This window comes from Gobius niger, assembly GCF_951799975.1.
Source record: "Gobius niger genome assembly, chromosome: 3".
In the NCBI taxonomy this organism is placed as follows: domain Eukaryota; kingdom Metazoa; phylum Chordata; class Actinopteri; order Gobiiformes; family Gobiidae; genus Gobius; species Gobius niger.
Genome location: NC_136854.1, coordinates 42939261 through 42961455, shown reverse-complemented (window position 1 = coordinate 42961455; position 22195 = coordinate 42939261). Strand labels below are relative to the sequence as shown.

General features: G+C 40.6%; 1 protein-coding gene across 1 annotated transcript in view; it reads right to left on the bottom strand.

The window, feature by feature from the left end:
* LOC306961110 (voltage-dependent T-type calcium channel subunit alpha-1I-like) overlaps positions 1–22195 on the bottom strand; it is a gene marked incomplete at its 3' end in the record, with an annotated part of 413594 nt that overhangs the window by 205834 nt on the left and 185565 nt on the right. Inside the window, exons 11-14 of the mRNA XM_079553726.1 lie at positions 18572–18689; positions 18298–18453; positions 15569–15656; positions 10359–10504 (exon numbers count right to left, since the gene is read on the bottom strand). Coding sequence (XP_079409852.1) covers positions 10359–10504; positions 15569–15656; positions 18298–18453; positions 18572–18689 — 508 coding nt within the window. The remainder of the gene's footprint in view (positions 1–10358; positions 10505–15568; positions 15657–18297; positions 18454–18571; positions 18690–22195) is intronic.

The window sequence follows — 22195 nt, the reverse complement described above, 5'->3', positions numbered from 1 at the left end:
TCCACGCTGCACGCGACACTCCTCTTCCTTTCAGAGGCGGTGACGTCATACCCGATCACGTGACTCGTCGCAGCCGATCGCGCTCTATATTATCCGGCGTTCCAATATGGCTGACAGGTGCGGTGGCTAAGTCTCGGGGAAGTTCGAAGTTCTCGTTTACCCGCAGATCGCTATGACAACTGTCCAACATCTTGCAACTAATTGTTAAGTTATAGGTGCCGAGTCGTGACGAGAGAGTGTGTCCATGTTAAGATATTAAGCGGAGTTGGTGAGTGAATCTGTTGCTACTGTTAGCTACTAGCCGCCTCTATGTATTTCTTATGGGCGGTTAGCATTGGGCTTTAAAGGGGGGGTATTATGCAAAATGGACTTTTCCAAGCTTTCCATCATGTTATTCTGTCACTCCCTCGTTAAAAACATGGCTGAAGTGTTGCCTTGGCACATTCACGTATTTTTGAGTAATCTGTACAAACTCTGATGGCGGCCATTTTAGGGATAGGTTTGCCTGAGTCCTCCTAGGAACGCCCCCACCTCCTGGAGACGCCTCCAGGCTTCAGAGGTCAGAGGTTCTTAAAGAGACAGAGGCCGATTTCAAGACATTCACTACAGCCATTTTGAGAGAGCAGTTTTATACAAGGCAGTTATTCTAATTTACTGCATTTACAGACCAACAGAAGGTTTGTCATCATTGTAGTGTGATATAGACTGGTGCTATGGGACTTAAAAAAGCAGAATACCCCCTCTTTAACCCCGTTTTCCTTCATGTCTCTGAATGAATCTAAGTCATATTTATGTCGAGGCTTTATTTTATGTATATACACCTGGTGACTAAGTGCTGTGGCTGTTTAGTGTCATCTGAACTTTTTACGCTATGGCAAAGACAATGAATGAACAGTCCGCTGGTGCGCACCGGTAGTTACACCTGTCATAATGACACTGTGTACTTCGTTTGTTTTTTTTGTATAGTACTGCGATTTATTGTACATAGAATATGGGTGATTGTAGTTTAGTATTTTTAATGCCAGCAGTATTATATTTATTTATTGAGGCTGATGGATAGAGATTATTTTTGATGTGCGCACAATGATTAAACTCAGGGTCCTGTGTTTTACGGCGAGCTGTAGATAGGCCTTGTGGGAAACTGATGCTTTTTAGCTAATGTTATATTTTATAATGCTATTGAATGTTTTTGATGAGTTTAATCTATGTGCTTTAAGTTTCAGTTGACACCAATCTTTTCACACGCACATCGCTGTAACAATACCACATTTCTTGCTCTTGCGTTCTTTTGCTCAAACCTGTGGAGACGGCCGGCGCCCTCACCGGAGCTGTGAAAAATAACTCCAAATAAGGCAACAGGAAGACACTTCTAGTGGAAAACTACTGAGAGAAAGGCTTGATGACCTCGGCCCGAGCTCCACTCATCTCCTATCTCTTCGTGAACGTCACATTTTTTCTGATATATATTTGTAAGAGCGCAGTTAGACGGCGCAGTTAGACGGCGCAGTTAGACGGTGCAGTTAGACGGCGCAGTTAGACGGCGCAGTTAGACGGTGCAGTTAGACGGTGCAGTTAGACGGTGCAGTTAGACGGCGCAGTTAGACGGCGCAGTTAGACGGTGCAGTTAGACGGTGCAGTTCGACGGCGCAGTTCGACGGCGCAGTTCGACGGCGCAGTTCGACGGCGCAGTTAGACGGCGCAGTTAGACGGCGCAGTTAGACGGTGCAGTTAGACGGTGCAGTTAGACGGTGCAGTTAGACGGCGCAGTTCGACGGCGCAGTTCGACGGCGCAGTTCGACGGCGCAGTTAGACGGCGCAGTTAGACGGCGCAGTTAGACGGCGCAGTTAGACGGCGCAGTTAGACGGCGCAGTTAGACGGCGCAGTTAGACGGCGCAGTTAGACGGCGCAGTTCGACGGCGCAGTTCGACGGCGCAGTTCGACGGCGCAGTTCGACGGCGCAGTTAGACGGCGCAGTTAGACGGCGCAGTTAGACGGCGCAGTTAGACGGCGCAGTTAGACGGCGCAGTTAGACGGCGCAGTTAGACGGCGCAGTTAGACGGGGCCGTTTCCTGGGACGCCCCGTTCGAGCACCGTGTATATTGTTCGGGACTTTAGCGTTCAGATAACCTGTGTTTAGAAATTGTAATTGTTATAGGGAATAAATCTAACTAAAATCTGACTAAAGCTACTGAATTCTGGTGGTTTCTCCACGGACCTTGGGATCAACGAACACTCTTGGCGAGACCTTTTTGATACTTTAATACTTTAAACATAACTGTTTAACTATGTTTAAATTGATCTTATGGAGTCAAATCTTATGTAAATTTAGAGTTTTAATATTTCCCGTGAAATACAGGAATACATAAATTCTCCTCACATGAACTTGCATTTGTTTGTTTATGTTTTTTTGTCTATAATGTCAATTTGAATGGCCATTCCTGTCCTGTTTTGTCCAAATGTCTACTTGTTTTATGTCCACTGTAAATAATAACACCAGTACCATTTATAAGCAATTGTTGGTCTCTGTACTAACTCTCAGAGAGTCGTAATCTAGACTTCGGATTAGCCCAATAGTAAGAACTATACTAGCTTAACCTCTTAACTCCCGCCTGAACCGAGAGGATCTTTTTCCTCACGTCATCAGATTTTTTTTCCAAAAATTTTTTGTTGGGTGTTCAGCTCATTTTTGTTACAACAATTTTTTGTCCATTTTTTATCACTTTTTTGTCATTTTTCAGGTCATTTTGTCGTCAAATTTTTGCAATTTTTTTGTCAAATTTTTGTCACATTTATATAATTTTTTGTCACATTTTTGTCATTTTTTTCTTCATTTCTTTGTCAGCTTCTTGTGACATTTTTGCCACTTTTTCGTCAATTTTTGCAATTTTTTTGTCAAATTTTTGTCACATTTATATAATTTTTTTGTCACATTTTTGTAATTTTTTCATTAATTTATTTATCACATTTTTGTAATTTTTTGTCACATTTTTGTAATTTTTTTGTCACATTTTTGTAATTTTTTTCTTCATTTTTTTGTCTGTTTCTTGTGACATTTTTGTGACATTTTTGCCACTTTTTCATCGATTTTTCATCACTTTTTTGTCAATGTTTTCTCACTTTTTTGTCACATTTCCATCATTGTTTTCGTCTAAGTTTCATTGCTATTTTCACAGCTTTTTTCCAGAAGCTTTTGGACTGGGGCAAAGCCAAACTGGAGAAAATGTGCTCAGTTCAGGTGGGAGGTAATGGGTACCTGTTACACGTGCATCTGGCTCAGGTTTTAAGACATTTTTGAAAGATGTTCATGAATGAGGCCCAATACTCAGAGACAGCTCATCCAATATTGCAGTTTCCCCTCCGCTCATTGCTTGTGTAACCACAGTTCTGGCACTTTTTAATCCCAGTATTGTATCCCGCACTCGTACATTTCTCGTTCACATAAAGCCGTATTCTCCGTGTCCGTGTTTTGGCGAGAACATAACCAGGCTGTTTGTCGCAGCTCGTCTGATGCTCTCAGCGTGACAGGACTAATTATACGCTTTAGTCCGGGAAACGTATGGCTCACAGCGAGAGAGCGAGCCGCCGCCGGAGGAGAACAAACCCATCCCTGCGTCTCTATAGAAACTGCCAGGGGAGCGTCGGGCCGCCGGGAGAACGCGCCGCCGGGTCAACCGCGAATCACGGGGGGAAAATGGCGTTACGGGTTTTGGGGGACGTGAGGAAATACCGGAGGAGGATGAGGGCGAGCTCGGACGGGAGTCTAGATTATCCTTAAAACAACACACATCGTATCGCCTCACACCGGGTTTCACAGGAAACTCTGGAGGAGGTGGTTCCATGTCTCAGCGGGAGGTTCTCACGCTCTTCCTCAGGTGAACTGGTGAATACGAGGAGGAACTATCACAGCTACAGCGACCACCTGTCAGTCATACCCCTCCACACACTTAACCTCTTAAGTCCCGCCTGAACCGAGAGGATCTTTTTCCTCATGTCATAAGATTCTTTATTTTTATCATTTTTTTGTTGGGTGTTCAACTCATTTTTGTAATTTTTTTTTTCATTTTTTGTCTTTTTTTTTTGTCACATTTTTGTCATTTTTTGTCATATTTTGTCACATTTTTGTCATTTTTCTTGTCCCATTTTTGTTCATTTTTTTGTCCATTTTTTGTCCATTTTTTGTCATTTTTTGTTCATTTTTTTGTCACATTTTGTCACATTTTTGTCCTTTTTTTGTCACATTTTTGTCCTTTTTTTGTCCATTTTTTAATCATTTTTTTGTCTTTTTTGTCACATTTTTGTCCTTTTTTGTCACATTTTTGTCATTTTTTTGTCCATTTTTTAATCATTTTTTTTGTCTTTTTTTTGTCACATTTTTGTCATTTTTTATAAATTTTTAGTCATTTTTTGGTCACATTTTTGTCACATTTCTGTCATTTTTTTGTCCATTTTTTAATCATTTTTTTGTCTTTTTTTGTCACATTTTTTCACATTTTTGTCACATTTCCATCATTGTTTTCGTCTCAGTTTTGTCACTATTTTCACAGCTTTTTTCCAGAAGCTTTTGGATTGGGGTAAAGCCAATTTATTCAACTCATTTTTTATAACTATTTTGGCATTTTTTGTCATTTTTTTGTCCATTTTTTAATCTTTTTTTGTCTTTTTTTGTCACATTTTTGTAATTTTTTCGTCACATTTGTCATTTTTTAATCAATTTTTTGTCATTTTTATGTCACATTTTTGTCATTTTTTCGTCATATTTGTCATATTTTTTATCAATTTTTTGTCATTTTTTTGTCACATTTTTGTCATTTTTTTGTCACATTTTTGTCACATTTTTATCACATTTCCATCATTGTTTTCGTCTCAGTTTTGTCGCTATTTTCACAGCTTTTTTCCAGAAGCTTTTGGATTGGGGTAAAGCCAAACTGGAGAAAATGTGCTCGGTTCAGGTGGGAGTTAAGGGGTTAAACATCGTTCAAAAGCTCATTACATGCAAAGCGAGATATGTACACTGCAAAAAGTAATTAACTAGATTAGTAAAAATGTCTCAGTTTGAGCATAATAATGTAGTCCTAGATTATTTCACTTGTTCTGAGATATTTCTGACTCGTTTCACTACAGTTTGTCCTTATTTCAAGTAATTTTCTTTGCCAATGGGGTAAGAAATTTGGTCTTTTCTCATTGGCAATTTTACTTTCTTATAGATTTACCTCAGAACTAGCCTGAAATGTCCTCAAACTAACGAAGTAAACTTGGTCAGATTAGAAAAAAAGTCTAAATGAGTGAAAACCACTCAAAACAAGATACATTTCCTCAATTCATGACATTTAAGCCAATGCTTGATATTTACTTTTTGCAGTGTATAGCCTTAGTTTGTTATAATTTTGATGATCACAGTCCATTTTCAGGACTCAGGCAAACTTATCCCTAAAATGGCCGCCATCAGAGTTTTTACAGATTACTCAGAAATACGTGAATGTGCCAAGGCAACACTTCAGGCATGTTTTTAATGAGAGAACGACATACTAACATGATGGAAAGCTTGAAAAAGTCCATTTTGCATAATACCCCCCCTTTAAAACTTAATAACTCCGCACAGGAATGGGCTGGAGACTTACTTTCTTGACACACTCAGGAATTTGTGCTCTACAAGTCAGGGGCCAGATCATCATCTCGCAGGACGGGTTTGGAGACTGATGGTTTGGGGCATGCAGAAGTCACCCCTTTTTAATGTCAGTTTTGGGACAGGAACAGAGAGTCTGGTGAGTCTGAAAGTCTAAAACCTGCCATACACTGTACTATGAGACTAACACAGTGTTATTAATATGAGCACTGCCCGTCGTCGTAGTAAAAGCAGTGGTTTTAGCTGGGGCCATGTTGTATTAACAGTGGTAAGCCTCAAACTCATGATCAAAGAAGCTGAGACAGTCGGAAACTAAAAAATCCTCCCACAACTTAATATACCAGCATTATCCTTTAAGCCGTCGGCGGCCGAGTTCTGTGGCGCCGCGAGGAACTTTGACACAACAAACCAACTGTGGCCGCTCTCGGATCTGAACCTCTTCCTCCTGAAGTCCATAGAATTCACTTGACAACGTCCAAACATTTGCTCCTTTATCCCGCGGATAATTAGCGTTATTGTTTATAACGTCACCCCCGCTGTCCACCGCGGCTCGGATAACTGTGTTCATCCACCTCCGCGGGGTTTGTGGTCCGGGTAATTAGCCCCCGAGACCGCTCGCCGTTGTCAAAACACGTGGAGAAACTGGAGGTCCGGCTCAGGCCAGAGGGGTAATTATTTCTGTGGTTGAAATGCTTTTTGAACAACTCCACATGAAGCTGTAGAGAGTCGGTGAACGATTGTTTTCAATATTTCTGTCTCAGGCGCAAGAAAAGTGGGTAAAGATTTGAGTTTGATGAATGAACAAACCTTTTTAGATTTTATCCACGATATGAACTGGCAAAATCATATTACGTTAAGGAGAGACACTCAATCAGGTCTCCACATATAAACTTTCACCTGAGAACACAAAAAACCTGATCTTCGCCACTGCATGTTTAATTATTGCACTGGTTTCTCCATAGTTTTATTTTGGGAAATTGTTATTTTCACAAAATACATTTATATGACATTGGTGCAACAATACTGAAGCAAACTCGGGGTGAAGGGCCATAGTTCGGTGGTTAGTGCCACGAAACCTTGGACTAGCAGAGGTTTAAATTTCGTCGACTAAAATATTTAGTCTTAATTTTAGTCAAAGTGATATTTTTGTGACTAAAATTGGACTAAAACTAAATTAAAAGTTTCTCATGAGACTAAAACTGTGACTAAAATGTCCAGATATTTGAGTCGACTAAAATAAGACTAAATAAAAATGAAAAGGAGAGACTAAAATCATCCAAACCTCTATTGAGTGTCTGAAAGAGCCTCAGATCATGTTTAAAGGATCAGCTCTGAGCTTTGTTCATGTGGAGCAGCTCCATGAAGCAGAGGAACAACATTAAATATGATTATAATGAATATTATCAGTGCAAAGTCCACTAAATTAGTCTTAAATTTAGTCGACTAAAACTAGACTAAAATTGAAACTATTTTTTCAACTAAATCTCGACTAAAATTACATTACATTTTAGTCAAAAGACTAAAACTAAAACTAAAATAAAATATGATGTCAAAATTAACACTGACGAACAGAGGTTTAAATTGTGCCCCACACCTTTATTTATGCTTAAAACCTTCATGCCAGCTCGGTCTCACAATACAATATTAGTTGTTAGGTTAGAATTGTGTAGAATTATAACTTTACAAATAAAAAGGACCATCTCTGAAGATGTGTACCGATTCAGTGACAAGGCTGAGGGCCACCAAATATTGGTCTGGCACTGTATTCTTCACTTTACTGCGCGGATGCCAAACTACTCCTGGTATTATTACGCCTTACAATATAGTTCCCCCTTTTATCCGCTTAGAAAATCCACATTGTTTAATTTTGTGTAATTATACTTTGTAGTGGAACACTTCACGTAACCATATTTAAATAGGGAAAACGTGGAAGAGCTCGGTAGCTTCTATCTTGACCTGTTTTGGAGCTATAGAGGAGAGAGGGAGAGGCTAAATGCTAACGCCGTCTGCGCTGTGTTCACGTGACTGAAGATCAGACAGGTCCTAAAGAACTCGTCACAGCTCAGGTAAGAACATATCTCAGTATGGAAAAACGTGGCCTGTTCCTTTAAGTTTAACAGTTTAAAACATTCATGCCCTGTCAAATTTGGGCTGATTTCTTCACAGTGTTGTAATTTTTGGAAATCCTGTGTTCGTGGGTTTTGTGAGCTTGAGGCCCAAATTATGCACAAATAAACAACTAAATACTTGAAATCGTTAAGTTGTGGGCCCTGAATCTATAATCTATGGAAGTTAAAAGTTTTTTTTTTTCCGTCTTATACTTATTTTTTGGAAAGGATCTGTATTTGGTGAAATATTTTTATGCTGAAATCAAACCTATTTTGCCTCACCCTGTACGCAAGGGCTAAGGCTGGTGTTGTTATCGGAGGGGGCACCTTTTGTAAAAAAGAAGGGAGTAATGCCTCTAGACTTCTCTCAAATATTATTACTGAAACATATTGATGCTTTCTGATTGTTTTTGAGTGAAACATCTGACCCCACTGCAGACATCATGTGTTTCCGCCGAACATGTAAATGTGGTGCACCTAATGAGGCTCCATAAACGGCCTGGAGATCAGTTGTAATACGAAAATATTATAATCTCCACGAATATTTGACCATCGTCCTCTCTCCGAGCCTAAAGAACATCTGAGTAAAGTCTTTGTGAAAGATTGCACAGTGTGAAGATCTCATCATAAATATGGTGGGGTACAATTCACGCCTGTGTGTAATTCAAATACTGTTGTTTGAAAGAAATTTTGTAGGAACTAAAAGAAAGTAACTAAACCCTGCTGCCTTGATAGTAAATGTCAATTTGTCAGTTTGTGCCTTTAAATATGACCTGTGTTTAAGTTTTATTGTGTTAATTGTACATATTGTTACTGTTCTTGTACAGCACTTTGGTCGACAATGGTTGTTTTTAAATGTGCTTTATGAATAAAATTGACATTGATAGTAAAGTAACTAAACCTGCTGCCTTGATAGTAAAGTAACTAAACCTGCTGCCTTGATAGTAAAGTAACTAAACCTGCTGCCTTGATAGTAAAGTAACTAAACCCTGCTGCCTTGATAGTAAAGTAACTAAACCTGCTGCCTTGATAGTAAAGTAACTAAACCTGCTGCCTTGATAGTAAAGTAACTAAACCTGCTGCCTTGATAGTAAAGTAACTAAACCTGCTGCCTTGATAGTAAAGTAACTAAACCTGCTGCCTTGAGAGTAAAGTAACTAAACCTGCTGCCTTGATAGTAAAGTAACTAAACCTGCTGCCTTGAGAGTAAAGTAACTAAACCCTGCTGCCTTGATAGTAAAGTAACTAAACCTGCTGCCTTGATAGTAAAGTAACTAAACCTGCTGCCTTGATAGTAAAGTAACTAAACCTGCTGCCTTGATAGTAAAGTAACTAAACCTGCTGCCTTGAGAGTAAAGTACCTAAACCTGCTGCCTTGAGAGTAAAGTACCTAAACCCTGCTGCCTTGATATTAAAGTAACTAAACCTGCTGCCTTGAGAGTAAAGTAACTAAAACCTACTGCCTTGATATTAAAGTAACTAAACCTGCTGCCTTGAGAGTAAAGTAACTCTAAAACCTGCTGCCTTGAGAGTAAAGTAACTAAAACCTACTGCCTTGATAGTAAAGTAACTCTAAAACCTGCTGCCTTGATAGTAAAGTAACTCTAAAACCTACTGCCTTGATAGTAAAGTAACTCTAAAACCTGCTGCCTTGATAGTAAAGTAACTCTAAAACCTACTGCCTTGATAGTAAAGTAACTCTAAAACCTGCTGCCTTGATAGTAAAGTAACTCTAAAACCTGCTGCCTTGAGAGTAAAGTAACTAAAACCTACTGCCTTGATAGTAAAGTAACTCTAAAACCTACTGCCTTGATAGTAAAGTAACTCTAAAACCTACTGCCTTGATAGTAAAGTAACTCTAAACCCTGCTGCCTTGAGAGTAAAGTAACTCTAAAACCTACTGCCTTGATAGTAAAGTAACTCTAAAACCTGCTGCCTTGAGAGTAAAGTAACTCTAAAACCTACTGCCTTGATAGTAAAGTAACTCTAAAACCTACTGCCTTGATAGTAAAGTAACTCTAAAACCTACTGCCTTGATAGTAAAGTAACTCTAAAACCTGCTGCCTTGAGAGTAAAGTAACTAAAACCTACTGCCTTGATAGTAAAGTAACTCTAAAACCTACTGCCTTGATAGTAAAGTAACTCTAAAACCTACTGCCTTGATAGTAAAGTAACTCTAAACCCTACTGCCTTGATAGTAAAGTAACTCTAAAACCTGCTGCCTTGAGAGTAAAGTAACTCTAAAACCTACTGCCTTGATAGTAAAGTAACTCTAAAACCTACTGCCTTGATAGTAAAGTAACTCTAAAACCTACTGCCTTGATAGTAAAGTAACTCTAAAACCTGCTGCCTTGAGAGTAAAGTAACTAAAACCTACTGCCTTGAGAGTAAAGTAACTCTAAACCCTACTGCCTTGATAGTAAAGTAACTCTAAACCCTACTGCCTTGATAGTAAAGTAACTCTAAAACCTGCTGCCTTGATAGTAAAGTAACTCTAAAACCTGCTGCCTTGAGAGTAAAGTAACTAAAACCTACTGCCTTGATAGTAAAGTAACTCTAAAACCTGCTGCCTTGATAGTAAAGTAACTAGACCAGCCCTGCCTTGTGTTGTGTGTTTGTTTCATACCAGCGACAGGGACCGCTGCTCCAAACTGCCTTTGCTCATGAGGCTCGACTGCCTGGACTCCCTGAAGCTCCGCCTCTCCGAGCTGTACGACCCCCGCGAGCCCAGCTCCAGGTGACCGTTGGGCGTCAGCGTGCAGATCCTCGGGTCTGAAACCAGTCCAGGGAAAACGGGGCGATCACAAAAGGGGAAAAGCAGTGCGGAACTGACATGGAGGTTTGCACATTCTGGCCCGAAAAAGAACGAGCGCGTCTCTCACTCCGTCCCGACGCATGAATATGAAAGAGAACGTAAATACCTCTTTGTGAATGAATGTGAAAGTGAATGTCAGTCTGGGCTGCGTTTGGTGATGAATGTCCTCTGTGTTCACTGGAATAAAACACCTCCCATTGCAAAGGCTTTCAAAAGAACTGGGTTTATACCAAGGGTTTCTATGTGTGTCATCAATCCACCTTTCATTCAGCAGAGTCTTACATTCCCAAGTTATTCCCAAGGCTTTGATCAAATCATTCATTGGAAATCAACAAATTTGTCCTTGATTTCAGCGACTAAGTAAGTAAGTAAAATTTATTTATACAGCGCCTTTCACAGACCAGGCTTCTCACAAGGAAACATACTGTAAAAGCAATACACATACAAGTCACATTACATTATGTCGGGGATTTACACAATAGGAAAAGGCACAAAACACTTAGGCCTAAGTTTGGTGAGGCGAGAAAGCCTGGCTAAAAAGGTGAGTCTTAAGTTGACACTTGAAATTGTCCACAGAATCTGTCTCCTCGGGTTTTAAAACAAGTGCGAGGAACCATCAACAAGTTGTGGGTGGAGGACCTCAGGCCCTTAATGTATTCAGGCGCCCGACCACAAGGGAGCCAATGTAAAGAATTTAAGATTAGAGTAATATGGGCTCTCCTGTGGGGGCGGGTCAAAAGCCTCGCAGCAGAATTTTACTTTAAGACTACTTGCAAACGTGCCAAATCTTTTTACTAACACATTTAAGCAGGCTGTTACAATAGTCCAGTCACGAGGACACAAAAGCGTGAAGAATCATCTCAAGCTCGTGACATGAACCCATATGTCTGAGCTGAGAGATGCTGTGCAAATGGAAGTTACAGTTTCGGATCAGCTGTTTGGTTTGACATCCCTTCATCAAAAGTCACTCCAAGGTTCCTCAAACTTCTTTTTACGGAGCCGCTCAGGTCGCCAAAGTGCTGAGTAACAAGAGGCACAAACCTATCCGGGGCAACAACTAGGGTTTCCAGCTGGAGGCTATCATCACTGAGCCATTTCTTTACTTTGGCCAGACAGTTAGTGAGAGAAGCCAGTCTCTGGGGTTCGGAGGACATACAAGAGCAGTACAGCTGGAGATCGTCTGCATACAGGTGATAGGAGACATCACATCCGCTCGCCTGGAGGGAGCAAATAAATCACAAACAAAAGGGGCCCAGGAACCGAGCCCTGGGGTACGCCCCACTGGAATTCCGCAGAATCCGACATCATGTGGTTAGAGGACACAGATGGATGAACTCGCCATCCCGTTACCACGTCCCAAAGATTTTCAACGGGGCTAAGATCTGGACTCTGTGGTGGACAATCCATCTCCTGCTCCCTGATCTTTCCTAATGTGAGCACAATGAATCCTGGCATTGTCATTCAGGATGTTCAGGTAAGGCTTTAAACAAAATCATGTCCAAAGCAAAGCTAAGATGGAACTAAATTAACCTCTTAATTCCCGCCTCAACAAAAAGATCTTTTTCCTCAAGTCATCAGATTTTTTTTTCTATCATTTTTTTGTTGGGTATTCAACTCATTTTTGTAACTTTTTTGTCATTTTTTGGGGTCATTTTTTGGTCAATTTTTTGACAATTTTTTATCACATTTTTGTCTTTTTTGGCCATTTTTTTGTCATTTCTTTGTCACATTTTTGTTTTGTTTTTTTGTCATTTTTTCGTAAATTTTTTCGTAAATTTTTTGTCACATTTTTGCCATTTTTTGCCTTTTTGTTGGTCATTTTTTTGTCACATTTTGTCACATTTTTTCATCACATTTTTGCCCTTTTTTTGTCATTTTTTCCTCACATTTTTGTCACATTTTTGTCATTTTTTCATCACATTTTAGCCATTTTTTTGTTATTTTTTGTCACATTTGTGCCATTTTTTTTTTTGTCAAATTTTTGCAATTTTTTCGTCATTTTTTTGTCCAATTTTTGCCATTTTTTTGTCATTTTTTTGTCATTTTTGTCATTTTTTTTGTTCACATTTTGTCACATTTTTGTCACATTTCCATCATTGTTTTCGTCTCAGTTTTGTCGCTATTTTCTCACCTTTTTTCCAGAAGCTCTTGGACTGGGGGTAAAGCCAAACTGGAGAAAATGTGCTCGGTTCAGGTGGGAGTTAAGGGGTTAAGAAAACCACGTCTAAAACAAACTTGGTGGATATTGTGTCACCTAATTTTGCGCTAACGATAATTTGTGGATGTATTGTAGCTCCATTCTCTCTCTTACTGCGGCAGAGTGGTTTGTTTTTCCCTCCATTACTATTCCACCCAAGGCCATAATGATCTGTACAAGTGCCTCTTCTGCTGATATAAAAACAGAATGTGGTTTTTCTAACTACTTTCTGAACCATGCGATTTTCTCTTCTTATCGTATATCGTACTCGGAGAGAGGATTCTTGGATAATACTCGAGTGAACGGACCACGGCAGAATCCAATTTGACAGACAGGTGAATAGACGCATCTGATCTGAACAAGTCCAAGATAAAGGGGGAAAAAAACCCTTGAAGGTTTCTCTTGTTACTTTGATATTTATGAAGGAGAAGCTTTGCACTGAAGGTATAAAATGTGCTGTATGTCTTTTGTCTTCTGGTTATTTCTAATTGGGGTCTTGACCCTCTAAGGCTGCCGTACCTTTTCCCCGAACAGAGCTGGAAGAAATGTGAAATATTAAAACAAGAGGAGTGTGCGTCGTTTGCAATGAAATGAAAAGTAGAGATTGACGGGTCGTATGAGGGAAACTGTTCTCAGGTTCAGACAGTTTGAGTCTTAGGATCTTGTGTTTTGAAATGCAGACGGGGGTTTCAGACCTGGCGTAGTAACTGGCGCTAGAGTGCGATTCAGGAGCTGGACAGTGTTTAACTCACAGTGGGAGAAATAGTTTGTAGCTTGTCCAGCGAGCGCTTCATAAGGTACGTGAGGCTGCAAACGATGTTAATGTAGAGAAGGAGAGCGATGAGGAAACAGCAAAGTGCTCAGTCAGTCAGCCTCAGCCCATGTCCTTTTGTTTCTTAAAGAGGGGGTGTTATGCTTTTTTCAGTCCCATAGCACCAGTCTATATCACACTACAATGATGACAAACCTTCTGTCGGTCTGTAAATGCAGTAAATTAGAATAACTGCCTTGTATAAAATGTCTCTCTCAAAATGGCTGTAGTGAATGTCTTGAAATCGGCCTCTGTCTCTTTAAGAACCTCTGACCTCCCACCTGAACCGAGCACAATTTTCTCCAGTTTGGCTTTACCCCAATCCAAAAGCTTCTGGAAAAAAGGTGTGAAAATAGCAACAAAACTGAGACGAAAACAATGATGGAAATGTGACAAAAAAAGTGACGAAAAATGTATGAAAAAGTGGCAAAAATGTCACAAGAAATTGATAAAAAATTGACGAAGAAGTGACAAAAAAAGGACAAAAAAGGACAAAAATTTGATAAAGAAATTGACCAAAAAATGACAAAAAAAGACAAAAAATATATTTAAAAAAATGGAAGAAAAAATTACAAAAAAGATGCAAAAATGAGTTGAATACCCAACAAAGAAAATGATGGGAAAAAAATCTGTTGACGTGAGGAAAAAGATCCTCTCGGTTCAGGCGGGAGTTAAGAGGTTAAGAACCTCTGAGCCTTTAGACACGCCCCCTCCACACGCTGTCTGTGGCGTCAGTGGGGAGGGGGTTCTGCTGAGGAGCAGTGGTTGGTTACTATGGTGACGAAAGCTCGGAGGCGTCTCCAGGAGGTGGGGGCGTTCCTAGGAGGACTCAGGCAAACCTATCCCTAAAATGGCCGCCATCACAGTTTTTACAGATTACTCAGAAATATGTGAATGTGCCAAGGCAACACTTCAGGCATGTTTTTAATGAGGGAATGACAGAATAACATGACTAGTTGGAGACTCGAGTTGCCGCTGGTCACGGAGATGTCTCCCAGACGTCCCCTGCAATAAGGCAAGTCTCCAGGTAGTCTCAATTGTCTCATGTAAAGCGCTTTGTGACTATATGTCTGTGAAAGGCGCTATATAAATAAAGATCTTCTTCTTCTTCTTCTTCTTCAGCGGTGAAAAAGACTCCATGTGGTCTCTCTGCATGGTCTCCGAGGCGTCTCAAGCAGCTGTGGCGATGTTGCAAACACTATTTGTTAACCTCAACCTAGGGCTGGGAAAAAATCTGTTTGATTTAAAAATCGAGTTGGTAGGTCAAATCGATTTATATTTTCAAAAAAATCTTTATTTTATTGTGGCATTTATGGATAAGAATGCACTGTATGTAGTAAGCCAACAATATAAGGACAAAACCAAAAAAGTGTGCTTCGTGACCCGACCCACCCGCACCCGAAGTTTGCCGTAATTTTGAGGTACCCGACCCGACCGAATCCGCGGGCACCGCGGGTTGACCGCGGGTTGACCGCGGGTTGACCGCGGGTTGACCGCGGGTTGACCGCGGGTTGACCGCGGGTTTCGGGTCGACCTGTGCATCTCTAGCATGTGATAGTTTTAGTCAGTTTTATGAAAAAAAGGATATTTCAGAAAATGAATTTAGGTCGATAAGTTTTGGAATCTGGGATGAAGCTTTTGACAGACTGATTGCTCCACAAAAGGCAGAAAATATTCTATGGGTTTTCCCAAACTCGGCCGCTCTCCTCGTCCATCATCGCTTTGAGACTTTTCAGTAACATTTTCCCAAAGTAACACAAACTGTCCCCAAAATCAGTGACTTATTTATAGTCATTCATCACTTTTTTTGTCCAATATCAGGCCAAAAAAAGTCCAAATAAGGCTGGATACAACAGCTTTAGTTTAGCGAGACATCCTTTGTAAAGTGGAGCTGAGATAATGGAGGAGGGGGGGCACCACCTCGTGACATCAGCCGGTGGAACAGAGCGATTATAGCTTTTGAGAAGACGACGACGTGAAGAGGAAAGACACAATCGTTTTGCTGTAACTCACCCGACAGTTTGATGGAGTCGTGCTTCTCGCTCTCGTCGAAGTTGGAGGAGGAGTGATCGTCGTCTGAGTACGAGCGGTTGGCGTCTCCCTGAAGAAAAACACATAGAGGGGAGGAGACCGGGTTAGGCTTTTGACAAGTCTCCACTTTAAATAAATACAGGGGATCTGCAGAGCTGGACAAGTCAAATGTAAGACTTTTCAAGACCTTTTTAAGAGCACAAAATCTCAAAAATAATACCTGTTTTTGAACCCGCGATATATAAATGGACTGTAAAGAAAATCACTGTCACAAAAATCCAAGAGTCAAACTTCATTTTTCACATTAGGCATTTTAACCATTCAAGTTTGAACAACCTTATCCCATAATAAGAATATTGAGATTGAATAATTACTCAGAATTATCGACTGAATGAAAGAAAACAACAGATATTTAGTTTTTGTATTTAAAATGCTTTGTAATACTTTGTAAACATTCACTGTTTCTAAAAATAAAAGCAGCTTTTCCACTCGTTTGCTTAGAACAACACACTGTCAACTTTACAACTCATTAATGATCATAATCATTTTAATGATATTATTATTAGGCCAGAATCTAGTCTAGGTTTGATGTTTTCTAAACTTGTTTGTCAGATGTTTTGATGAACAAAGTGAGAAACGTGTTTCTAAAGTAACAGGACTTTCTCTTTCCTTCTGTCCCTGAGCAGAGGAGCGTTCGCTTTGTGTTTCCCAACATTTGGACAAACTTTATTGTGAATGATGCCGTTCATGACCTTGAGTTGGATATTTACAGGGAAGGATTATCTCCACTTTGTTTCATATTGGACGTATCTTTCCCCCGACAGCAGCATTACGGATCCATCAGCGACACCACGGTCATGTTCTGGATTCCTAAACTCTTTTAGACGTTTTAAGACTTTTTAAGACCCCGCGAATACCCTGTAAATATCATTTAGTTGCGCAAAGAGCCACAAAGAGCTTAGTTGAATTGTTGCACCGATGCATTTAACGGACGCCATCTTGGCCTCCTAAAACACTCTTGGTCAATATCGTCTGAAATGCCAATCACAGAGGTCTGTCGGAGGCTAATGTCATGGGGAGCAGATAAAATTACCTCAAAAATAGATTTAATATGAGGCCCGTGACTCCTGCATGTGCTCAGTTCACACAGCAATAAACAGCGTAATTACATTATTGATCCATTCGCTCTAAACTCAACCCTCCGTTTATCTGGGTCTAAACAGGATTAAAATAGAAGTGTAGGAATAGACAGAGACAAACATGTTGTTTTTAAACAGCGGCATAGATAGTGAATTGAGTTTAAGTGCTTTGGGTGTCATGTGAAAAGCGCTCTATAAGTAAAGCTTCCATAGAAAGTCATTGAGAAATGTTCAAATAAACAGCTATGGGAAACAAAAACCCCACCCTTGGACATCAATGGCTCAGTGCAGGGGCGTTTCATAACTTAAACCGGCAAATCCCTCGGAGAAAAACTCACCTCGTAGGTTGTCTGATCAACCACTTCATAATCTGGGCCTGACACATCTCCACAGTCAGCTTTAAGTTAAGCAAATTAAAGGCACACTGCGCAACATTTTGGATCTATCTATCTATCTATCTATCTATCTATCTATCTATCTATCTATCTATCTATCTATCTATCTATCTATCTATCTATCTATCTATCTATCTATCTATCTATCTATCTATCTATCTATCTATCTATCTATCTACGTATCTATCTACGTATCTATCTACGTATCTATCAATCTATCTACGTATCTATCTATGTATCTATCAATCTATCTACGTATCTATCTATGTATCTATCAATCTATCTCCGTATCTATCAATCTATCTACGTATCAATCTATCTATCAATCTATCTATCAATCTATCTACGTATCTATCAATCTATCTACGTATCTATCAATCTATCTCTGTATCTATCAATCTATCTACGTATCTATCTACGTATCTATCTACGTATCAATCTATCTACGTATCAATCTATCTACGTATCAATCTATCTACGTATCTATCTACGTATCAATCTACGTATCTATCTACGTATCTATCTACGTATCAATCTATCTACGTATCAATCTATCTACGTATCAATCTATCTACGTATCTATCTACGTATCTATCTATGTATCAATCTATCTACGTATCAATCTACGTATCAATCTACGTATCTATCTACGTATCTATCTACGTATCTATCTACGTATCAATCTATCTACGTATCAATCTATGTATGAATCTATCTACGTATCTATCTACGTATCTATCTATGTATCAATCTATCTACGTATCAATCTACGTATCTATCTACGTATCTATCTACGTATCTATCTATGTATCAATCTATCTACGTATCAATCTACGTATCAATCTACGTATCTATCTACGTATCTATCTACGTATCTATCTACGTATCTATCTACGTATCTATCTACGTATCAATCTACGTACCTACCTACCTATCTATCTATCTATAAATAATCCTGCCCTGTCACTCTGAAAGGTGTTAATTCAGGTCTGAAGTGCCGTCATGCACGAGGTTCATATAGAGACTGCAGTTACGAGTAAGACCTGAGGTGGCAGTAGTGAGAAAGACAAAAGCTTTAAGGAGAGCAGTATGTTAGTGCAGGTGGTTGATAAAGTGAGGCCGATACAGAGATATTATTTGGGGTCTATAATAGCTGTGGGGGCTGTTGTGATCTTACCTCGGCCTGGAAGCCCTCCACCAGGATGGCCACCAGCAGGTTGAAGAGGACGTAGTTCCCGAACGTCATGAGAGCCACGAAGTACAGCGCGGCCAGAGGAGACGTGGCCGCCATGCCGTTGTACAGCACCACGTTCCAGTCCTCCTGAGTCAGGATCTGCGGACATCAGGGGCCAAGAGTTCTCAAAGCCACAGCCCAAATGAAACTACAAACTACTGTGTATGTACCATCATGGCTCCATATTATAACAGATGAAAGACACTCTGATTTTTACCTGGAACACGGTCACTATGGCCCAGAGCAACGAGTCGAAGTTCTTCCGATCTGGAACCGTGTCTCCCGTCTCCGTCTTCAGACTGAACTTGCAGCCAAAGATGTGCATTCCCAGGATACTGAAACAGAGACGTCACAGACATCACTGCCTGGGATGAATTTACGCCAGTGTCTCTCGTGGTTCGGCTCAGAGGGACGACGAGGCAGCGGTAAACGTTTAGGAGGATGGATTGATTTTACATTTTATCTGCTGCTTATCATTTAATGTAACTGTGAAGGAATGACCTTGTGTATGAATTGTGCGAGGGCGGCACGATTTTGACTAAAAACCTAATTGCGATTTTTCGGACAAATGTTACGACTGAGATTCAACATGTAAGTTTTATATTTCATACATTTAGATGCATCTGCTAAAAGGATGACTGAAGGAAGTTCCTTTTAAACTGAAGTCAAACAACTGTAAATTACCCATCAGGGAAATCAAACACTTGTCCTTTTGGTGATTTATTAAGAGCAGTAGAAAATGATAATTTGTGAATAACAAATGAATAAATGATAAAACATATGTAAACATATGAGTGAGACTGACAGACAATGGGCCCGATCTTGTGCATCAAAACGGAGACGATAGCGTGACATTTTGCGCTCAGTCGGAGCGCACTTTGTGATCTTGCCACTCCAGACTTAGCGCCTTTACGCACACATTTTCCTCCAACCAGATCGACTCCGCGTCCAGGAGAGTGGTTGTGGGGGGTGAACATGTGCTTTTGTTTTGCTTCGCATTCACGCCGAGCGCGGCCGATCCGCGCCACAGCGGACGCTGTAGCTCTTTTTCTCTCGAGACGTGAACATGGTTTAGCTCACGATGGTTTAGCTCACGATGGGGTAAATAAAGTTTTTAGTTTGACCTGTGAGAGCCTAAGGCTTAAGAAAGAACGCAAGACAGCGCAATGTAAACCAGGAAGTGAATGTCAGCCGTGTTTCCATCAGTGCAGTCGCCTCCTCTTGTGACGCCCCCTGCAGGTGGCGGAGGCGAATGGCACATATAGCTCCGCCACTCGGAAAATAATTCGCCAAGAGCCTGCGCCGCCCCGTGCGCCGCCACAAGATCTGGCCCAATATGTCAACCAAAATCTCAAGTCTTGTCTAAGGTGTACTTCTCTTCAGTCTTGTTTTGACTCACTCTGTCTTGAGCACTATTTTTTCTTGCTCGTTAACACAAAGTTACCTCCTTGTAGAAGGTTCATACTGTCTTCTTAGGTTAAGTCTATAACAGTTTTGTTTCTTATAGTAAGACAGAAGGTCTTACTATAAGAAACAAAACTGTAATAAAGTTACCTCTGTTTTGTCGCTCCTTCTCCTCTGGACATCAACATAAACCAACACCTTTCCTCGACATTCAGACTACCTCTGGGGGACAGCCACGTGACTCACATAACGTCTGTCTAAACTCTTCAGAATCTACTTTATGGAAACTCAGACCTTATATCTGTTGCAGCTGAACCTGAGATCGCACTCAATTGCCAGAGACAGAAGAAAAACCCCTCAGCCTCTTGAAGCTCGGTTATTGCAGTCATCAGAACCTTGATTCCATATCGATAGACTTTGCAGTTTTAAGTTGTGCTCTACAAATAAACTCCTTGATGCTCATGGTCAAAGTAAACGTAAATCTGCTCCGCAATTGTTTTGCAAAACATTTTAAAATCTAAGATTTATGTAAGAAATATCCATATCTGCTTTTGCAAATGAAACCATGGCCAGTCTGCGAAAAAACAACAACGTGCTAAGCTATGATTACAAACTATTTTGAGTAATGTTGTTCACTTTGCTTACTGGTAAACGGACTCGACTTAAAGTAAGGAACCAGTTACCCATTCACGCTCCCATTCAGACGCAAATGTACGTAGACACTGGAGGCAAGGTGGGTGAAGTGTCTTGCCCAAGGACACTTTGAGGAAGCTGGCCACGAGGGGTCAAAATGGGCAGGCAGACTTAACAAAGGCAGAGTTTTCACCAGACATTTATTACGCACGCAAAAGGAACTTCTCTGACACACAGATGTCACATACAAAATGGCCCCCAGTGACTAGAACCAGTCAGGTTGTTTACCTCCCCTCATGGGAAAGGACCTCTTCTTCTTCTTCTGTTGGATTTATTGGCAGTTGGCCACCAGGGTCGGGGCATTACCGCCACTTACTGGGCTGGAGTGCGAGTCATTAAGTATGTTCAGAGGGAAACTCATGCTAAATCAGGAGACACTGATCATGCTTTTAAATTCTATAAAACAACTTAGTATCTACTAAATAACGCAAAAGCTCTTAACTGTTTTACTGCCATCTCCAAGAAGATTGCAAATTGACAGCACCCTTTTCTCTTTATCCAGAACTGAACACAGTCCACTCCTCCGCTCTGCATATTGATGACACTCCACTAACACATGTTTAACCGTTTCAGGCTGGCCACAACCATCACACAACCCTGACTGATGTTTCCCAATCCTCCAGAGAGAATAATTCAGGCCTGTGTGACCAATCCTCAAACGCGACATCACAATTTCTTCCCTGCGCTTTCCATCTACAATTTTCTTATGTGCAACTGTCGCGTGGATATTATACAGATGTCGTCCGGTATCACTGATATCCCAACACTCCTGCCACAACTAACATTTTGGAATTAATGAGCGACTTCCCTTCTGCTCGACTAAGTGGGACATGAATATTTATCTCTTCTGACCTTAGTGCCTGTTTAGCCAATATATCAGCTTCCTCATTCCCATCCACTCCAACATGGGCAGAAACCCAAATGAAGACAACCTTTACATTTGTGTTAGTTAACTGCAACAGTATGTAGTACACTTTATTCAATATATCCATTCTACAGGACTTCCCAGTTTTAATGCTCAATAAAACCGCTTGGCCGTCTGATGCGATCACCGCTTTCCTCAACCCTTCCCCACAACTACCAATACAGTTCAGTGCTAGCGCAATTGCGACTAACTAAATGGTCCGACAGCCTCTTTCTTACTCCAACCGTAAAACATGGTATGCTCACTGCCGCACCTGTCCTTCCACTGCATGGGTCCTTGGACCCGTCTGTATAAAGAACTACACTATCCTCGTACCTGTCCAACATCAGGGGTACCCCTGCTTCTATTCCGCAAAGCCTGCTGCAGGGACAAGTCCACATCCGGAGCAAAAGGAACTTCTCTGACACACAGATGTCACATACAAAATGGCCCCCAGTGACCAGAACCAGTCAGGTTTTGTACCTCCCCTCATGGGAAAGGACCTCCCATAGGTTAGTACCATTAGTTCATTGAGTTCCAACAATAACTTTATCTGGCAAGTGATCCTTGTACATAAAATGAATACGTTTAGTGACAAAATGGTAAGTGTTCAAAACAACAAAGATACAAATCAAAATCATACACAAAAGGAAACACAAAGCAAAGTTTAACCAGTTTCCCCCTGCCACGTGGTCCAGCCTAAGATTTCAAAATGGCCGACCAAGACCACGCCCCTTCCTTTCTCACCAGGTGGTCCAAGTAAATGTCTACTGAGTAAATGAATAAACTAAGTTTTAAATGGACAACATGAAGTAATGATCAACTTAATAAACTGAATCA